This window comes from Lagenorhynchus albirostris, chromosome 12, assembly GCF_949774975.1.
Source record: "Lagenorhynchus albirostris chromosome 12, mLagAlb1.1, whole genome shotgun sequence".
NCBI classification, from domain to species: Eukaryota; Metazoa; Chordata; class Mammalia; order Artiodactyla; family Delphinidae; genus Lagenorhynchus; species Lagenorhynchus albirostris.
The window spans coordinates 27920459-27936288 of NC_083106.1; the positions used below are offsets into that span (position 1 = coordinate 27920459).

The window sequence follows — 15830 nt, forward strand, 5'->3', positions numbered from 1 at the left end:
ACGCCGGCGTAGGTCAAGGATCCCGACTCGAAATATTAAGTCCAAACTAACAAATTATAAGCGGTGTAATTCGTCTCCGGCGAAAGCCCCGTCAGTCAATTTATCCATGGGCGCGGCCTCGCCGAAACGCACCCCTCCCGTGAGCATGAGTGCGCATGCGTTCTCAGAGAGGGGAATGACCCTGAGAGGTTGCCGTACTCTGATAAGACGTCATGCGTGCGCAGGCGCTCAGCGCTGAGGCCTGCCGGAAGCCAAGATGGCGTATAGGTAATCGGCAGGCCGCAGTTGGCGCCTTGTCAGTATTCGAGCTGGTAGTTTGTAAGCGGCTGTGGCGAACGCCCTCTCCGCCGTCATGGCCAGGCATCGGAATGTCCGAGGCTATAACTACGATGAAGGTAGGTGGCAGGGTTATGCCGGGCCGTCATTTTTATCGTTCCAGCCGGGATAGCAGCCGGTTGGCACTCACTTCCATATGTTAGTTTCTCGTCAGTGGTGCCAGGTTGGCGTTCAGAGGAGGCTCATTTGGAGAAAATTACAGGACGCCTGAGCTCCACCGAATGGCGTTGTTTTAAGTAGTGTTTTTTTCCTTCTGGGATTGGTTTTATTTAGGGTAGGGGAGATGCTGCAGGGCCTCATATGGGAAGGACTTTTGAAAAGGTTGGGATCCGGTGATAGTTACCCACGTAAGCATTATTACTTCTCCCATTGTTTCCCCCCAGGTCGGCTACACACTTTCCTACTTCGAGCTTCTCTCCCCGACCCTCCTTTCAAACAGGCCCATGAAACTTTCTTATTTGTAAAACAAGGATTGACCTAATGCTTACATTCAGCCGTTCTGCTGTAACTGTTAGATTTAAAGGGTAAATCTTGTGTGTTTGTTCCTACACACTTAGTGCAGAACCTGGCTTGAATTAGCTGACTAACTTATTTTGTATGCTTTTCAAGTTAAATTGGAAACTTAGGAGATGGTAGAAAAAAATACATATTAAAAAGGCCCAAAGAGTAAGTTGATCAGATGATCTTGAGGTGTGTACTCAGTTCTTGGTTGGTCATGCTGAATATAAATGTACTTTTTGGGAAAAAAAAGTAGTATTAGAAGAAAGGGGGCTTCTAAAAGGACTTACTGATTTTAAAAGTGAAATAAAAAAATATGAATGTTGTCCAGAAGTTTAATTTCTATACAGTGGATACTTGTAGGCATCACCAAGCATCACACAAACTAAAACTGTAAACAAGTATGAAGGAGTGCAAATGAATAAAGATCTATCACTTTGTTGAGTACAGGGCATGCAGTGTGCTTAGTATATTGGTGGTGGTGATTAGCATTCCCAGCAGATTATTCTAGAACATCAGTATGCTCTAATCATAGCGGAGGGCAGCTAATACCCTTTGCTGCATTTGAAGGCAGTGATCCAGTTAGCCTGGCACGTGTTAGGTTCCTGGTGGTCACTTCAGAATGGAATTCTTTTTCAGTATTGCGGTGGATGTTAAGTATTGCCTGTGGACCACTGTTACCTGAGAAATGACTTTAGCTTGGGAGATATTTTTGCAAATATGCTGTAAAAGACACGAATAGGTCTAATTATTACTTACGCATTTCTTTAATAGATATTTATCATGTCCTCAATCAACAGTGAGTGCTTGGAGTACTGTTTGAGCTTTGGGGACCAACAGCAAGATGTTTGAGGGAGTTTAAAGAGGGAGATACACAAGTAACGGATGATTATGAAGTGCTATGGGAGCTACTTAAGTGAGAACAACTGTTCAGAATGAGTCGGAGGACTTTAAGCAGAACTCGTATGTGAAGGAAGGTATCCTGAAGGAGAGGTGCTTGGCTTGAGGGAGTGAGTGCTAAGTATCTTCTCACCTTAGCCACCCCACATCAGGTGTTCAGATTTCTTTGGAACAGTTGATGACATCATAACCAAGCTGTTCCTATAGCATTGGAGGTCCATCCCCTTTTCTTGCTTGTGAAAGTTCTACTTATTTTAAGTGTCCAGTTTTTTTCTCTTCTCAGTTAAGCTTTCCCTTCTCTCAGATAATCATTTAAAAATTCTCAAAAGTAATATAACTTCACTAGAGAGATTTTTTTTTTTCATTACAGAGATTTTTATGCTCCAAAATCTATTGGCTCCTCTCCTTAACTCTCATTGTGTTCTTCTCTGTAATATGGGTAGTAGTTTACAAGACTGCCTCACCTACTAATTAATAAAAGTCCCAGGAAGGCAAAGCCCATACTTTATTTTTATATTTACTCCATTAGCCAGTACAATGCTTTATGTGCAGCAAATACTCCAAAATATTGTTGAGGAAAAGAACCACTTGACAAAAATCCCAGGAAAGAATTCTCTTTATCTTCTGATACTCTAACACTTTTAGGGTTCATTTCAGTAGTGAAAAACTGACCCAGTATAAAAAGATTCTTGTCTTTAATATCCAAATATATTTTTTTGTGAATGGCTTCTCATTTATTTGCTAATATTTTTTATTAAGTCGGGATTGTGATCTAATAATTTATTGAATGTGTAAAAATTTACACATTTTCATCCAATAGTAGCATTTATGTAATTTTTCTTTGCCATAAATATTTGGTCTCAGCCTTTGAACATGCTGTTCCTGCTGCTGCTACATGAATACCCTCAGAAATTAGCTAACTATCCTTTAGAATTGGTTTAAAATATGATATTCCTGGGGATCTTTCCCTAGCCACCCCACTCCCAATTCTGTTTTTGTTGTTCCTATGTGTGTTCCCAGATCATTCTGTATTCTTATGTCTCAAACAGTCGTAATATCGTTTTATAATTGCTCGTTTTCTCGTCTGTCTTCCCTTGTTAGATTTTAGGTTTGTAGAGATCTGGGAATGTGCCTGCCACTCAGTCTTGTACCCCAAATGTCTCTGATAGCCCCTGGCATAGTGTTAGTATTTGTTGAATGAATAAATACACTTATGTAAACATGTTTATGTTCTTTGTGGGGTTTTATAGATTGATTCATTAATTTATAATAAAACAAGTATTAATTTATGCCAAGCATGTGTCAGGTAGTTGTCTAGACAGTCTTGCCCTGAAGGAGCTTATAGTCAATGGAGTGAACCAGGTATGGTGCTTTGAAGACGTTCAGTTAGAGGAGTGTGCTAGAGAATAAAAGTGGCAGGCAGGGCTTGCTGCTTTACCCGGAGTGGTCAGGGAAGACTTCTGAAATAGATGACATTTGAGCTGGAACCTTAACTAGGAGAAGGAAACAGCGGTAGGAAAATCTGGGCAAAGAGCATATTGTAGTCAGTTTGAAAAAAGGCCAATTAGCTAGAGCAGAGGGGAGTTTAGGATAAGCTGGGTTTTGTGCATTACCTAGCTTTACATGAAGAAAAACTGCCTTCATGGTCTGATTGTATACCCTGCGCTAGTCAGTTGTATGGAAAATAAATGTTTTGCTTAGAGCAGGCATCTGGTGAAAAAATGGATGGAAGGCTTATTTCAGATTTTTGTCAATACTGGAAGGACAATTCAAGTACATGGGGTATGGGATTATTCTTTGATCACACGAAGTGAAAACTTGGAAAAACTTCTTAAAACTCAATTAGCTTAAAAATCTAAAAACATGTATGTCTTTATAAATATAGAAAGTCGGTAAATAACTACTTTGGGTAGAATTTTTAGAATTTTTTTTGAAAAGTGGACATTCTAAGTTCCTTTAATTTAGATGAACAATTTAATTAATTTAATTTAATTTATTTCGGAGAGAATTCAGATGTTTCCTCATTAATAACTAAGAATATAAAAAGAACTTGTAAGTGAATTTATCTCTTGTATTTTTATTTTAGATTTTGAAGATGATGATCTCTATGGCCAGTCTGTAGAGGATGATTATTGTATTTCACCATCAACAGGTGAATTTTTAAAAATAATTTGATTTTCATTATTTGGGTATTTAAAAATGTTAAGTAAATGTTATTGTCATTCTAGGACAAGCATGTTCCAGGAGACTGTTATATTATGTACCCTTTAGAAAGATAATTGTATGTGAACTTTAAAGGTATATAAAATAATTTCTTAACTTACAAATGGAATTTAAAATTTTGATTCCATCATTTGACTTTAAACAGTTTGAAGAAAATTCTGAAAACTATGGTTTTCCGATATTCTTTGCAGCATACAATTAATCTGAATTGACTAAAATGGTAATTTAGTCAATAATGCAAATCTAAAACTTCTGAAGGAAGACAGCAGTTAATTTTATATTCCCAGGAAAATCTTGAATATTAGAAACACTGAAGTGTTATGCATAGACTTCCCTTCATACAGTACTTTATCTACTGTAAATAAACCAAATACATGTAATTCAAACTTCTGATGGAACTGCAAAGTGATTTAGAGTTCAAATTCCTGTAGGATTCCAAATAAGAGCTGCATCTTCTGTCTCATTTGCTGAAAAATTTCTTCTTTGCGACCATATTACAAAAACATTTCCTATGTTCTTTACAGCAGAGACAGTGTCTTTATATATATATATTTTAATGTCTTTATTGGAGTATAATTGCTTTACAGTGCTGTGTTAGTTTCTGCTTTACAACATAGTGAATCAGCTATACATATACATATATCCCCATATTTCCTCCCTCTTTTGTGTCTCCCTCCCACCCTCCCTGTCCCACCCCTCTAGGTGGTCACAAAGCACCCAGCTGCTATGTGGCTGCTTCCCACTAGCTATCTATCTTACGTTTGGTAGTGTATATATGTCCACACCACTCTCTGACTTTGTCCCAGCTTACCCTTCTCCCTCACTGTGTCCTCAAGTCCATTCTCTACGTCTGCATCTTTATTCCTGTCCTGCCCCTAGGTTCTTCAGAACCTTTTTTTTTTAGATGCCATATATATGTGTTAGCATACAGTATGTGTTTTTCTCTTTCTGACTTACTTCACTCTGTATGACAGACTCTGGGTCCATCCACCTCACTACAAATAACTCAATTTCATTTCTTTTTATGGCTGAGTAATATTCCATTGTATATATGTGCCACATCTTCTTTATCCATTCATCTGTTGATGGACAGTTAGGTTGCTTCCATGTCCTGGCGATTGTAAATAGTGCTGCAGTGAACATTGTGGTACATGAGAGACAGTGTCTTTGATCCAGACCTTTTCTCACTAATTTCCCTAAAAATGCGTTTGTCTTCAAATTTTAGCCTACTCCATAAACAGTTGGTTAAAATGCCTTGATAAATTTTACTATGCCATAAAAGTGGGTACAGTTACATATAGCTATGTACAGCATAAATATAATTCATAAAACTCACTTTCCACAAGTTGGAAGGTTTAATATAGTAATTAAAATTTCTATCAGTGTGCCTTGTCTTTAATAACTTATCGTCTCCTGAGCTGTTTTGTGAACCTGCTTTATGCCTCCTCTTAGTCTCTGAAGACCAACTATGTCCCTTCTGACTTTTTAGAATTTCTTTTTCTTTATAAAGGCATAGGTGCTCTAGAAGTTGTCATAGCACCTCTACTCTTCCTGTCATCTTTTTTCCTGTTAACTTATTACTCTGTAATGCATCTAGCTCTTTATGTGTACTTTAATCATTTAGCCTAACTAATCAGAGCCTTTCTTCTCTTCCTTTAGTGTTACACTGTTATCAGTCACGATTTTATTAGAAGATAGAAATTACACCAGTTGTTTTGCCAGAGATTCTAATGTAAAAAGTTGTTAACTAGGTATTAGAGACAAAAAATGCAAACCAAAATATCAAGGAGGTAGTAACTTTAGGAAGCATTTATCATCTCTAGTTCCTAGGGGAACCAATGGACAAGGTTGAAGCCAACCTTTAGAATCTGGTGGGGGGCTCCTTTGAGCTGGGACCTAGATGTGTAGCAAGAGGGTTCTGCTTTGTTGCTTTGCCATTGAAGTTCAGAGGAGGGACTGTAGAGCTGGGACTGAGACCTGGGGAGGGGATGCTCTGTGGCTGGTGTCTCTGAAGGGACACTGTGAAGCTGGGCTTCAGCCTTTTGAAAAGGGAATTCTAGCGGGCTGTATGATCATGGTTGAAGCTGGTTCTGGGAGTTTTGGAAAAACTGCAAACTGATATAAATTGCAGTTACTGGAACAAATGATTCTGCAAGATGAAGTGTTGCTGGGGTGATGGTGAGCAGATAAGAAACAAAAAGGAAAGGAGCATGTGTGTTCCTCTTCCAGCCTTCCAGTCTCCCTTTAGCATCTGCCCGTTGGCTCATCCTAAAAGGGAGCCAGCTGTCATAGAAGAAATGTGCTTTGCAGACTTCAACCCCAGCGTCACAGAGCAGAGTAAAGAGACTGGGTTAGAAGCTGAGAGGCAGCTTAATCAGCATTCCTTTAAAGCTTCTTATTCAGTGATTCAAAAAGACCATATTTTGTAGGGATTAGGGATAAAAGAAATTTCAGTTTTTCCAAGGAACCTCCCAGGCACTTGTCATTTGCAGTGTGTTAAAAAAACTATGGGTTAACCTTTTGGGGTGCCTACAGTTCATTATCATCAGTTGACAAGGTGACAAAGTAATGTCTGGTAGCACTAACTAGTGTTACAAGTGAAGTAAAGGTCATGGCATGTTCATGAAACTGAGAAGGTGATGTGGGTGTGATAATTAGATTTGAGTTTTTTAAAAAATCTCATATAATAGAGACTGGATTGAAGGTGGTACATAAGTGGTTGTAGATAGAGTAGTTAGGAGACTATTATACTAATCTAGAGGAGATGAGGATATTTCAGGACTGTGTTTTCAGAATGTGGTCCATGTATCATTTGCATTACTTGAGGATTTGTTCGAAAAGTAATTCTGGGCCCCACCCCGTAGTCAGAAACTCTTGAGGGTGGGACACAGCTACTGCTTTGAGAACCATTTGTTTAGGACAGGGGTGACAGCAGGGGATTTGCAGATAGATTCAAGAGATAATTGCAGGAGCTAAGGTCTACTTGGAAGTTGGTTGACTTTGGCTTGCACAAGGAAACCTTCATAGGGAGAGGGACTACTGAAAGACATCTTAATATTGCAGATTAATGCATTCATTTATCTAGGCTTGTCTAAATAAATCATGCTTAACCTTGAGTAATGAGCTAACACTACACAAGGTCAGGCATTCTGAAGGTGTTTTTCTGAGATTTGCTTTTATGGCCTACCTTTCTTGAGGTCATAGTTTATCCCTTGTCTCTCACAGCCCTTGATATGTGTCTTGTCTGTGGTTCATATTCAGGACAGACTGACTCTTTGAGAGTTACTTTTGTATATACTCCAGGAAGTCAACCGACTTTATCAAAGCATGAGATAGTTAAATGGTTTTGACTTTCTTCTGTGACAAACTGGTATTTTTAACAAAAGCATGTAGTTTTGGATTTTTAAATTTTCCAGAACATGTATAAAGTAGTAGTAATATCAGATCAGACACTTTTCCTCTTTAGTGGTATATTTTTCCAAGCAACTTTCAATTAAAAATGAATAGTTTTAGAAGGATACTTTCTGTTCTTAAAGAAGCAGCTAATGTCATCGAAGAGATGATTGAATTCATGGTCTAATGAATTCTGGTAATTGAATGACTTTATCAATTAATAGGAGTTTCTCTAAATTTTATTATGTATTTTTTTAACTCTGCTAAGCACAGTTTTCTTGATGGAAAGGTGATTTCTAAATGTTGTTGCTTTTTTTTTTTTCTTTAGAAAGATTGACTTTGATGCTGAATATTGAACATACATTAGGGAGCTGGTGATAGCAAAAAGAGCCTATAAATAAAACTTTGAACAGTTACAAATCTTGTTTCAACTAATATAATTAGAAGTGGTAAAAGATAAACTGAAGCATATTAACATTTTTAAGAGTTTATTTGAGCAGATATCAGTTTGAATCAGGTAGCTCCAAACTGGAAGTGGTTAGGAGCACTCCACCAACAGGAGCTGGGGCAAGGTTTTTATAGAGAAGACATGAAGCAAAGCAAGGAAATTATTTGGTTGGCTGCAGCTTAACCCATTACATTATTTGGGGGAGAGTAGTTGGCTTTCTGTGATTGGTTGTTCTTAGTCCTGAGGCCTTTGCAGGATTGACTCTGGATTGGTTTTCCCTTTGCAACCAAGGCGTTAGAGCCACTTCAGTCTCATGGCCACCTTGTATGATTAATTTAACAGTAGTTAACCTTATTCAGTCCATTCCATGTTAATTTATTGAGCATCAATTAACATGTAAGGAAGCTTGTTAAAAGTTCCCTTCAAATGACAGTATGGTGGGTAAAGAAGTAGTCCTGCCTGAAGGAGTCTGGAAAGGCTTCTGGAAGGAGGTGGGATTGGGACTGGTAAATTTGGGAGTGAGAATGGCATCCTAGAGAGGAAACAACAGTGCTTGAGCAGTGGCCTCTAAGTGAGGCATGTTTGGGAAGACTCACATGATTAATGCAGTTGCAGCACAAAGAGGGCTCAGAAAGGAAATAGCCAAATTGTGGAAGATGGTTTTTAATTTTAGGTGTGTAGTTTTAGCTTATTGAAGGTTTTTTAGTTAAGGGGGTCATGTTTTAGGAAAGTAACTGATGACCGTATACAAAGTGGACTACATCTGGGACAGATGAAAGGGGAGACTTGTAGGCTCTTTCCTACCTTCCCTGATGATACCAGTCAGCTGGGAGTAATTGTAAAAATAGAGATTCCCTGCCCCATTCCAACACCACTTAACCAGAACCTCCAGGGGAAGAAGCCTAGAAAGCTGTATCTTTAATGAGTGCCTCACATGATTTTTATTTTAAGATGTTTAGGAAGCAATATTAGGCAATTGCAGAGTCAGGTTTTGAATTCTCTGAATTTTTATGTTTAGCAAAATGCTTTAAATTGTAAAAGTCACTATGGGTGTCCAATTTTTCAGAAAGCATTTCTGTCAAAGTTTGTGATTAAATTTTTAGAAAAGAAGAGCACTTTATATTTATCCTTTTCTCTCCATTGCTTTTCTCTCACTCTTTTTTATCATATTTGTTGCCTTTTGGCTCTCATTTCAACTTCAGAGATATGGATACTTCTTTTTTCCCCAGCAACTATTTTCCCTGGGGAATTTTCCTACCCACCATCCCTCTGCACTCCTGGGCAAATCCAACCATCATTTACTTCTAAAACAATGGCCACAGTTTCTGAGTTGGATTTGTATGTGGGAGGGGGTAGGAAGCCTCCAGGAAGAATAGCTTCTTGGGGGTAGAGTAGAATTCTGGATTTTGATAACTTCCTTTTTCCCTGTCAGTATTTCCTAAGTGAAAATTGTTCACGGACGTATCTGATTTCTTCTCTCACTTAATTTTTTTTTTTTTTTTTTGCGGTACGCGGGCCTCTCACTGTTGTGGCCTCTCCTGTTGCAGAGCACAGGCTCCGGACGCGCAGGCTCAGTGGCCATGGCTCACGGGCCCAGCCGCTCCGCGGCATGTGGGATCTTCCCAGACCGGGGCACGAACCCGTGTCCCCTGCATCGGCAGGTGGACTCTCAACCACTGCGCCACCAGGGAAGCCCACTCACTTAATTTTTGATTTGTCTTAGGTTTTTCCTCACAGTTCAGAGCTATGAGAGAAAGTTGGGGAAAGTATATTTGTTACTTTTAGGCTAAACTGAATAGTTAATTACAGCCAGGAAAGTAGTTTGAAAATCATCAGGCACAAAATGGCCTGGTTTACATTTTTTAATGCTACCACATTTTATTGTATCTAAAATGCCATGGATTGTAAGACATATTGTTATTTTACGTACCACTTAAAAAATAATCAGCTGTCAGTCTAAGTATTATATAATACTAAGATGCCATTTGATTGTAAGACATCCCTCATTCTGAGATTTTTAACATATGAAAAAAGTGGTCATCTTAGAAAATCTGTGAAACAGGATATTTTTCCTGCTGTTTAACCATGTTGACTTTATAATGGCAGTATTGTATTTTACTTGCACAAGAGGGAGGGAAAATAGTGATATGTATATAGCATAATATGTACATTTTTGAAAAACCTTGTGGTCTTTAAAATTGTATACTAAAAAATAGCAAAACCTCTGGGAAAAAATAGGATCATAACAGACCACTCAGCCCGTAAAGTATCAATACTAATAAACCAGTAATCATCTAATAAAAATGCTTGCACATTTGGAAAGTTACATTAACTTCCTAATAAAGATATATTCCAATATATATGGGACTTTACATTTAACAAAAAGGTAGAAGCTTGATAGAGGTGTAAGGAAGAGTTGAAACTAATGAGTAATGTTGCAAAGGCAAAATACTCACAGGTCTTAGAGAGCCAAGCGGTAAGCATGCACAAAACAGGACACATGGCCAAATGGAGCCAAAAGGAAGAATGTGGGGCTATCTGGCATTAAAGTACAATTCCAATTACAGTATAATGTTCTATGGTTGGTGTTACTGAACTTTGTATTTGCATTACAAAGTGTTGGGGGGAAAATCTCATAAACCAAAGCAACTTGAATGTTACTGTCATCATTCCCCTGTTGACCATTTGATATAAACTAGTTTATGTTAAGGAAACATGCATTATAGCAGAATAGATTAAATTCTCTCAACTGCTCTTTATTTGTCTTATTCTGTTCTCCTGTTCAGGATGTCTTCCACCTCTTCTTCAGTTTTTCTGATGTTCTTGCCTTCTTTATTATAACTGCTCTAGTCTTCAGTGATTACTTAATCTTCTATGCTTCTGTAGCACTTGTCATCTGTACTACTCATTTGGCTTTATAAAATATGTCATTACCTTTTCTTCTTTTGCCTTTCCTGCTAATCTGTAAGGCCATCATTGATTTATACTATAAATAAGTAGCACTTACGCCATGACCGTCTGAGTATAGGTGTTACCCTTAAGTCATAGTATTTTCTATCGTCTATATATGTGTTATCTTTACATTTTGAATGCAGTTAGAGATTCCCTTTCATGAATAGTGCCTTCCTGAAAACATGCACAAAAGTCAAATGTGGGCACTCTAAGCAATAGACATACATGTTATGTGCTCTTCCAGAAAGCTAAATAATATAAAATCCTTGATAACACCTTGCCTTTAGAATACTGTATTGATGTTTTTATCCTTCTTAAACTTATTCTTTAATTTTATTCCTTGGCAATTGAACACATTCTCCAGGACTTGAGTTCAGTGGGCATCCAGTTGACGTGGAAGAGTGAACACTTTGGGCATTCATGATGATTCTCTCCTTTGCTCACACGTATTTCGTGTATGATACTCAAGCATATGTTGGCACTTTGATATTTTGTCTTTCTACCTATTAATGAAAAATATAATGCCCAGTTATATATTGAGTAATGACACTGCCAATACTGCAGAGTAGCACAGACTTCTGTCTGAAAGTCAAAGTTAGGTATATGACATTAATATACAGTCTCAGTGTATGATTGAAGTATAAACTGTTTAAAAGTTAAGGCCTATGGGGACTTCCTGGGCGGTCCAGTGGTTAAGACTTCGCCTTCCAATGCAGTGGTTTCGATTCCTGGTTGGGGAGCTAAGATCCCACATGCCCTGTGGCCAAAAAACCAAAACATAGAACAGAAGCAATGTTGTAACAGATTCACTAAAGGCTTTAAAAATGGTCCACATCAAAAAAAAATCTTAAAAAAAAAATAGTTAAGGCCTATGATTTTGGTCAACTCTTGGGTTCAGGCAAAATTAGTAGTTCTTGGAAAGTGAAAATCTAGTCTGTTTTTGGTATTTTTTAATTATGCAAATGAACAAATTTGATATGAGGTTTAAAGTATTTGTATCAAAGAAACAATTTCAGAGAAGATGGAATAGCAGGCAAGGATTAGGAAAGATAATTTTTGAAAACTGTGGAGAAAGTAAGCTCAGTGTTTATGAGATAGAAGGAAAGAAGGGAGACAATTATAAGAGGCTAGTGAATGGTTAGGTTAGTAAGGACATTTGAGCAGAATTTGGGTGTGATATGTTTTGTCTTTGTTTTCATCCATTATTATAAATGTGGGCAAATGGCTGTAGGTGGTAGGTCAGAATCTTTGATTTTTATTTTAACTGTTGTTAAAGAAAAAAGTTAATGGGAAATGGCTATAGTACAACATTCTTTAATCATTGTATATTCTAGCTGCTCAGTTTATTTACTCACGACGTGACAGACCTTCAGTTGTTGAACCTGTAGAAGAATATGATTATGAAGATTTGAAAGAATCCTCCAATTCTCTTTTGAACCATCAGCTAAGCGGAATTGATCAAGGTATAGTAAAAAGTAGTCTATCTATGTTTCTTATCTGAAAATGATTAATAATCAGTTTACCGGAAATTATCAATTTTATTTTTCATAATAATGATCGTGGGTAGTAATGGTATGAACTACCATTATATCTTATATCTTCAAGGAAAATTTACATTTTATTATATTTTGTGAGGACTAGATGGTTAACAGTATGGTTGAAAAATTGTGTGGCTGTTATTTAATAACTGGAATTTTTTATTGAAATCTCCTTAGGAGAGAAACTTCAATGATTTGTTTTCTTTTAGCAATATTTATTGTTTCATAAGCTCTATGTAGAGCTTATGGTTAGATTACAGAAGCTCATTTCCTTGCAAAATATTAGGTTCCAAAAGTCTGGTTTTTATTAAAAAAAAAATTAAGTCTGAAGTAATACTATACAGTGTCCTGATTGGTCACAGTCATGTAAATTAAGTTTCAAGGTAGAACTCGTAAATGGTAATGGCATTGGTTCTGAGTTTGCTTCTTTTTAGTTCTCTTAAACATTTTAACAAAGATATATTATATTTTGGTTTTTGCCTTCTATAAATAAATTTCAAATATGACATTGTTTCAAACATACTACTCAAGCTATAGATTGATGAACAATGTAGTAGACCTAAAATCACCAAGTATAACAGTAATGCCATCCGTTGGTAATGAGTAGGGCTGAGCTGATTTGCTCTTTCTGTGGAGTGTGGCTTTGTTCTAGAAATGTTTTTAAATTGAAAATTTATAACAATTTAAAAACAGGAAGGGGGGAGTATATGAATCTGAGAGCTGATCTTTGAATAAATTGGTAAAATATATGCCAGCTGCTAGCCAAATCAAGAAAAATGGAGGAAGCACAAATATACAAAATTAGAAAGCGGAAAGGGAAACAACAGAGAATAAAAAAATTCATCAACTCGGCAAATACATTTGTCAATCTGGATAAAAGTTTGTAGAGGAGCTGCTGTATAAATTCCTTGATAGTTTCTATTATATTTTTAAAGACTGTGTTATAGTTGTCATTGTCGGGGGAGAGGGTAGGAATAAAGTAGAATCTCTGCTGTGCCTCAGAATGATTAAGGAGGTATGAAATTCAGAGTTATGTTTGAGAATGAAAGTTAATCATTCCCACCTGACATATGTGAGTAACTGCATGATAACAATAATGATTGTAGCTCACCTCTACTAACTGCTTTCTGGGTATTGTTCTAAGTGCTGTTCAGGTAATTGCATATTTAGTCTTCATAACAACCTTATGAGGTAGGCCAGGTATTGTCTTCATTTTACAGGGGAAAAAAATGAGACGCAAAGTTACTTGGCTGAAGTTGCACCAGCTAGTAAGTGGCATTAGGATATGAACCAAGACAGCCTGACTCTGTATGTCTACTCTTTGTGTATGTGTAGACAACAGTTACTATAATTAATTAGAAGAGGCCCTGATGCTAACTATATACTAAGTATTCTTAGTATTACTATACTAAGTAGTATTACTATATTAATATAGTAGTATAATAGTAGTATTAGTAGTATAATAGTATAATATTATAATAGTATAATAATAATAATAGTAGTATTACTATACTAATAGTATATACTATATAGTATATATATATATACTATATACTATACTATTAGTATACTATTAGTATACTAATAGTATACTATATACTAAGTATACTAAGTATTCCAGTTTTAGTAATTCATGTATTTATGAAATAGGTATAATTTTTCAAGTTTAGCTTATTAGCCTATAATTAATTTTGGACTCAAGCAAAGTAGAATTACCCAAATATTTGAGAATTTATTTTTAATAATTAAAAAAGGGAGCAATGGAAAAAGTATTAAATACTTCTTTTTTTAAAAAGAAAGTATATTGCGAGTAGATTCCTTGTTCAGTATGTAAGCATGTAAAAATGTAATGTACAGTGCATTCTGTGAACTGGTTTCATTGGATTAGGGAGTCTGAAAACTTGAGTTATATTTTGATTACTGCTAAACTTAGTAGTGCCATGATTTTCAGTCCTCTTTATGACTTAGAATTTGATATATCTAAGTCATAGAGTTACCGTGAGGATTACAAAGGATATATATACATATGTGTATATGTATAGTGCATATATATGTATTAATATTTTGAAAATTGTCAACTGCTATACAAATATAAATTAATATATTCATGCATTTTTATTCGGTGGCCCCTAGGTACCAGGTACTATTTTAGGATCTAGGGATATAAAGCCTTTGCTGTCGTGGAATTTACGTCATTATTGAATGTTATTAGTAATTACTTTTTATAGTAACATAGTCATCAGAAAATAAAAATCCTTAAATATTTTAGACATCCAGATTTAAATTTTTGTGTTTAAAATGAATGTCCAGGGACTTCCCTGGCAGTCCAGTGGCTGGAAATCCATGCTTCCACTGTAGGGGGTGCGGGTTTGATCCCTGGTTGGGGAACTAAGATCCCACATGCTGTGCGATGTGGCCAAAAAAAAAAAAGAAAAGAAAAGAAATGTCCATCCTTTCCTTAACCTATTGGATTTCCTAATATTTATGGCATTTTTATGCCAAGTTATCTTGCCCATTTTTAAAGCATTGCTAAGGATGATTTTAGTCGGCTGAGTAGAAACTGAAGTTAGCCTAAAATAGAATGTACTTAATAATAGTTAAGGTAGTAATGCAAGAAATTTAAGAAATGTACTTAGTGATTAACTGGGTTCACTAACTCGTTAGAAATATTTTCATAATTAACCCTCCCTTTCTACACACGTAAAAACTCATCAGTATAGACCTCATCATCCTCATTGACTGAAATAGATTTTAGTGTGTACAATTTACGCTTTTTTCAAGGATTAGTCAGTATTACTTTGGAGACATTTATTGTAGTGATTTCTTAATTATTGAAATTGTTCCTCTGATAAGGGAAGCTAGGTATATTGTGGATAAAAATATAATCACTGTAATTTTTGCCAAGGGAAAATGAGTTGAACATCCTACTATAGTTTCAAATCCTTTTTTCAGTTTTGAAGATTGAGGGTTCTTTCATGACACCACGTAGTATAGATTTTAATTATTGTTGTCTGTTCTAGCTCGTCTTTTTTCATGCCTTGATCACATGAGAGAGGTACTTGGAGATGCTGTGCCAGATGACATACTGATTGAAGCAGTTCTGAAGAACAAGTTTGATGTGCAGAAGGCTTTGTCAGTGGTTCTGGAGCAAGATAAAATGCAGAATTTGAAGGTCAAGAGTGAGGGAGCAATATCTACAGGAAAGATAGCAAAAGGTATGCTTTTACTTGTTCTCTTTTAGTTTTACAGTTAATGCTTTGAAAGAGGCATTTGATTGAGCTGTTAAGAAAGAATTTGATTGAGCTGTTAAGAAAAATGGGCAGAAAATTTTGCATGTTATAATAATTCTTAATTATTATCAATTGATTTTCCAGTTTGTGAATTTTTAAGCTCAATGGCTGCGTTCCCTTCACTCTGTTAAAGCCTGTTTTTTAACTTCCCTGCTTGTTCTTGTAACTAACAGAATATAAGGGAAATAAAATTAGATAACAGCAAGACAGAACACTTTTTGCTTTTAATTATTGGGTTTTTTTTTAACTTTA

The 15830-nt window shown here is 36.3% G+C and overlaps 1 protein-coding gene across 2 annotated transcripts in view; it reads left to right on the top strand.

Moving 5' to 3' along the window:
• The first annotated feature begins 208 nt into the window (after positions 1–208).
• HBS1L (HBS1 like translational GTPase) overlaps positions 209–15830 on the top strand; it is an 81868-nt gene continuing 66246 nt past the window's right edge. For both annotated transcript variants that reach the window (XM_060167742.1, XM_060167741.1), the window contains exons 1-4: positions 209–395; positions 3821–3886; positions 12085–12213; positions 15309–15503. In XM_060167742.1, the coding sequence (XP_060023725.1) occupies positions 353–395; positions 3821–3886; positions 12085–12213; positions 15309–15503 (433 nt within the window). In that variant the 5' untranslated portion in view covers positions 209–352. The remainder of the gene's footprint in view (positions 396–3820; positions 3887–12084; positions 12214–15308; positions 15504–15830) is intronic.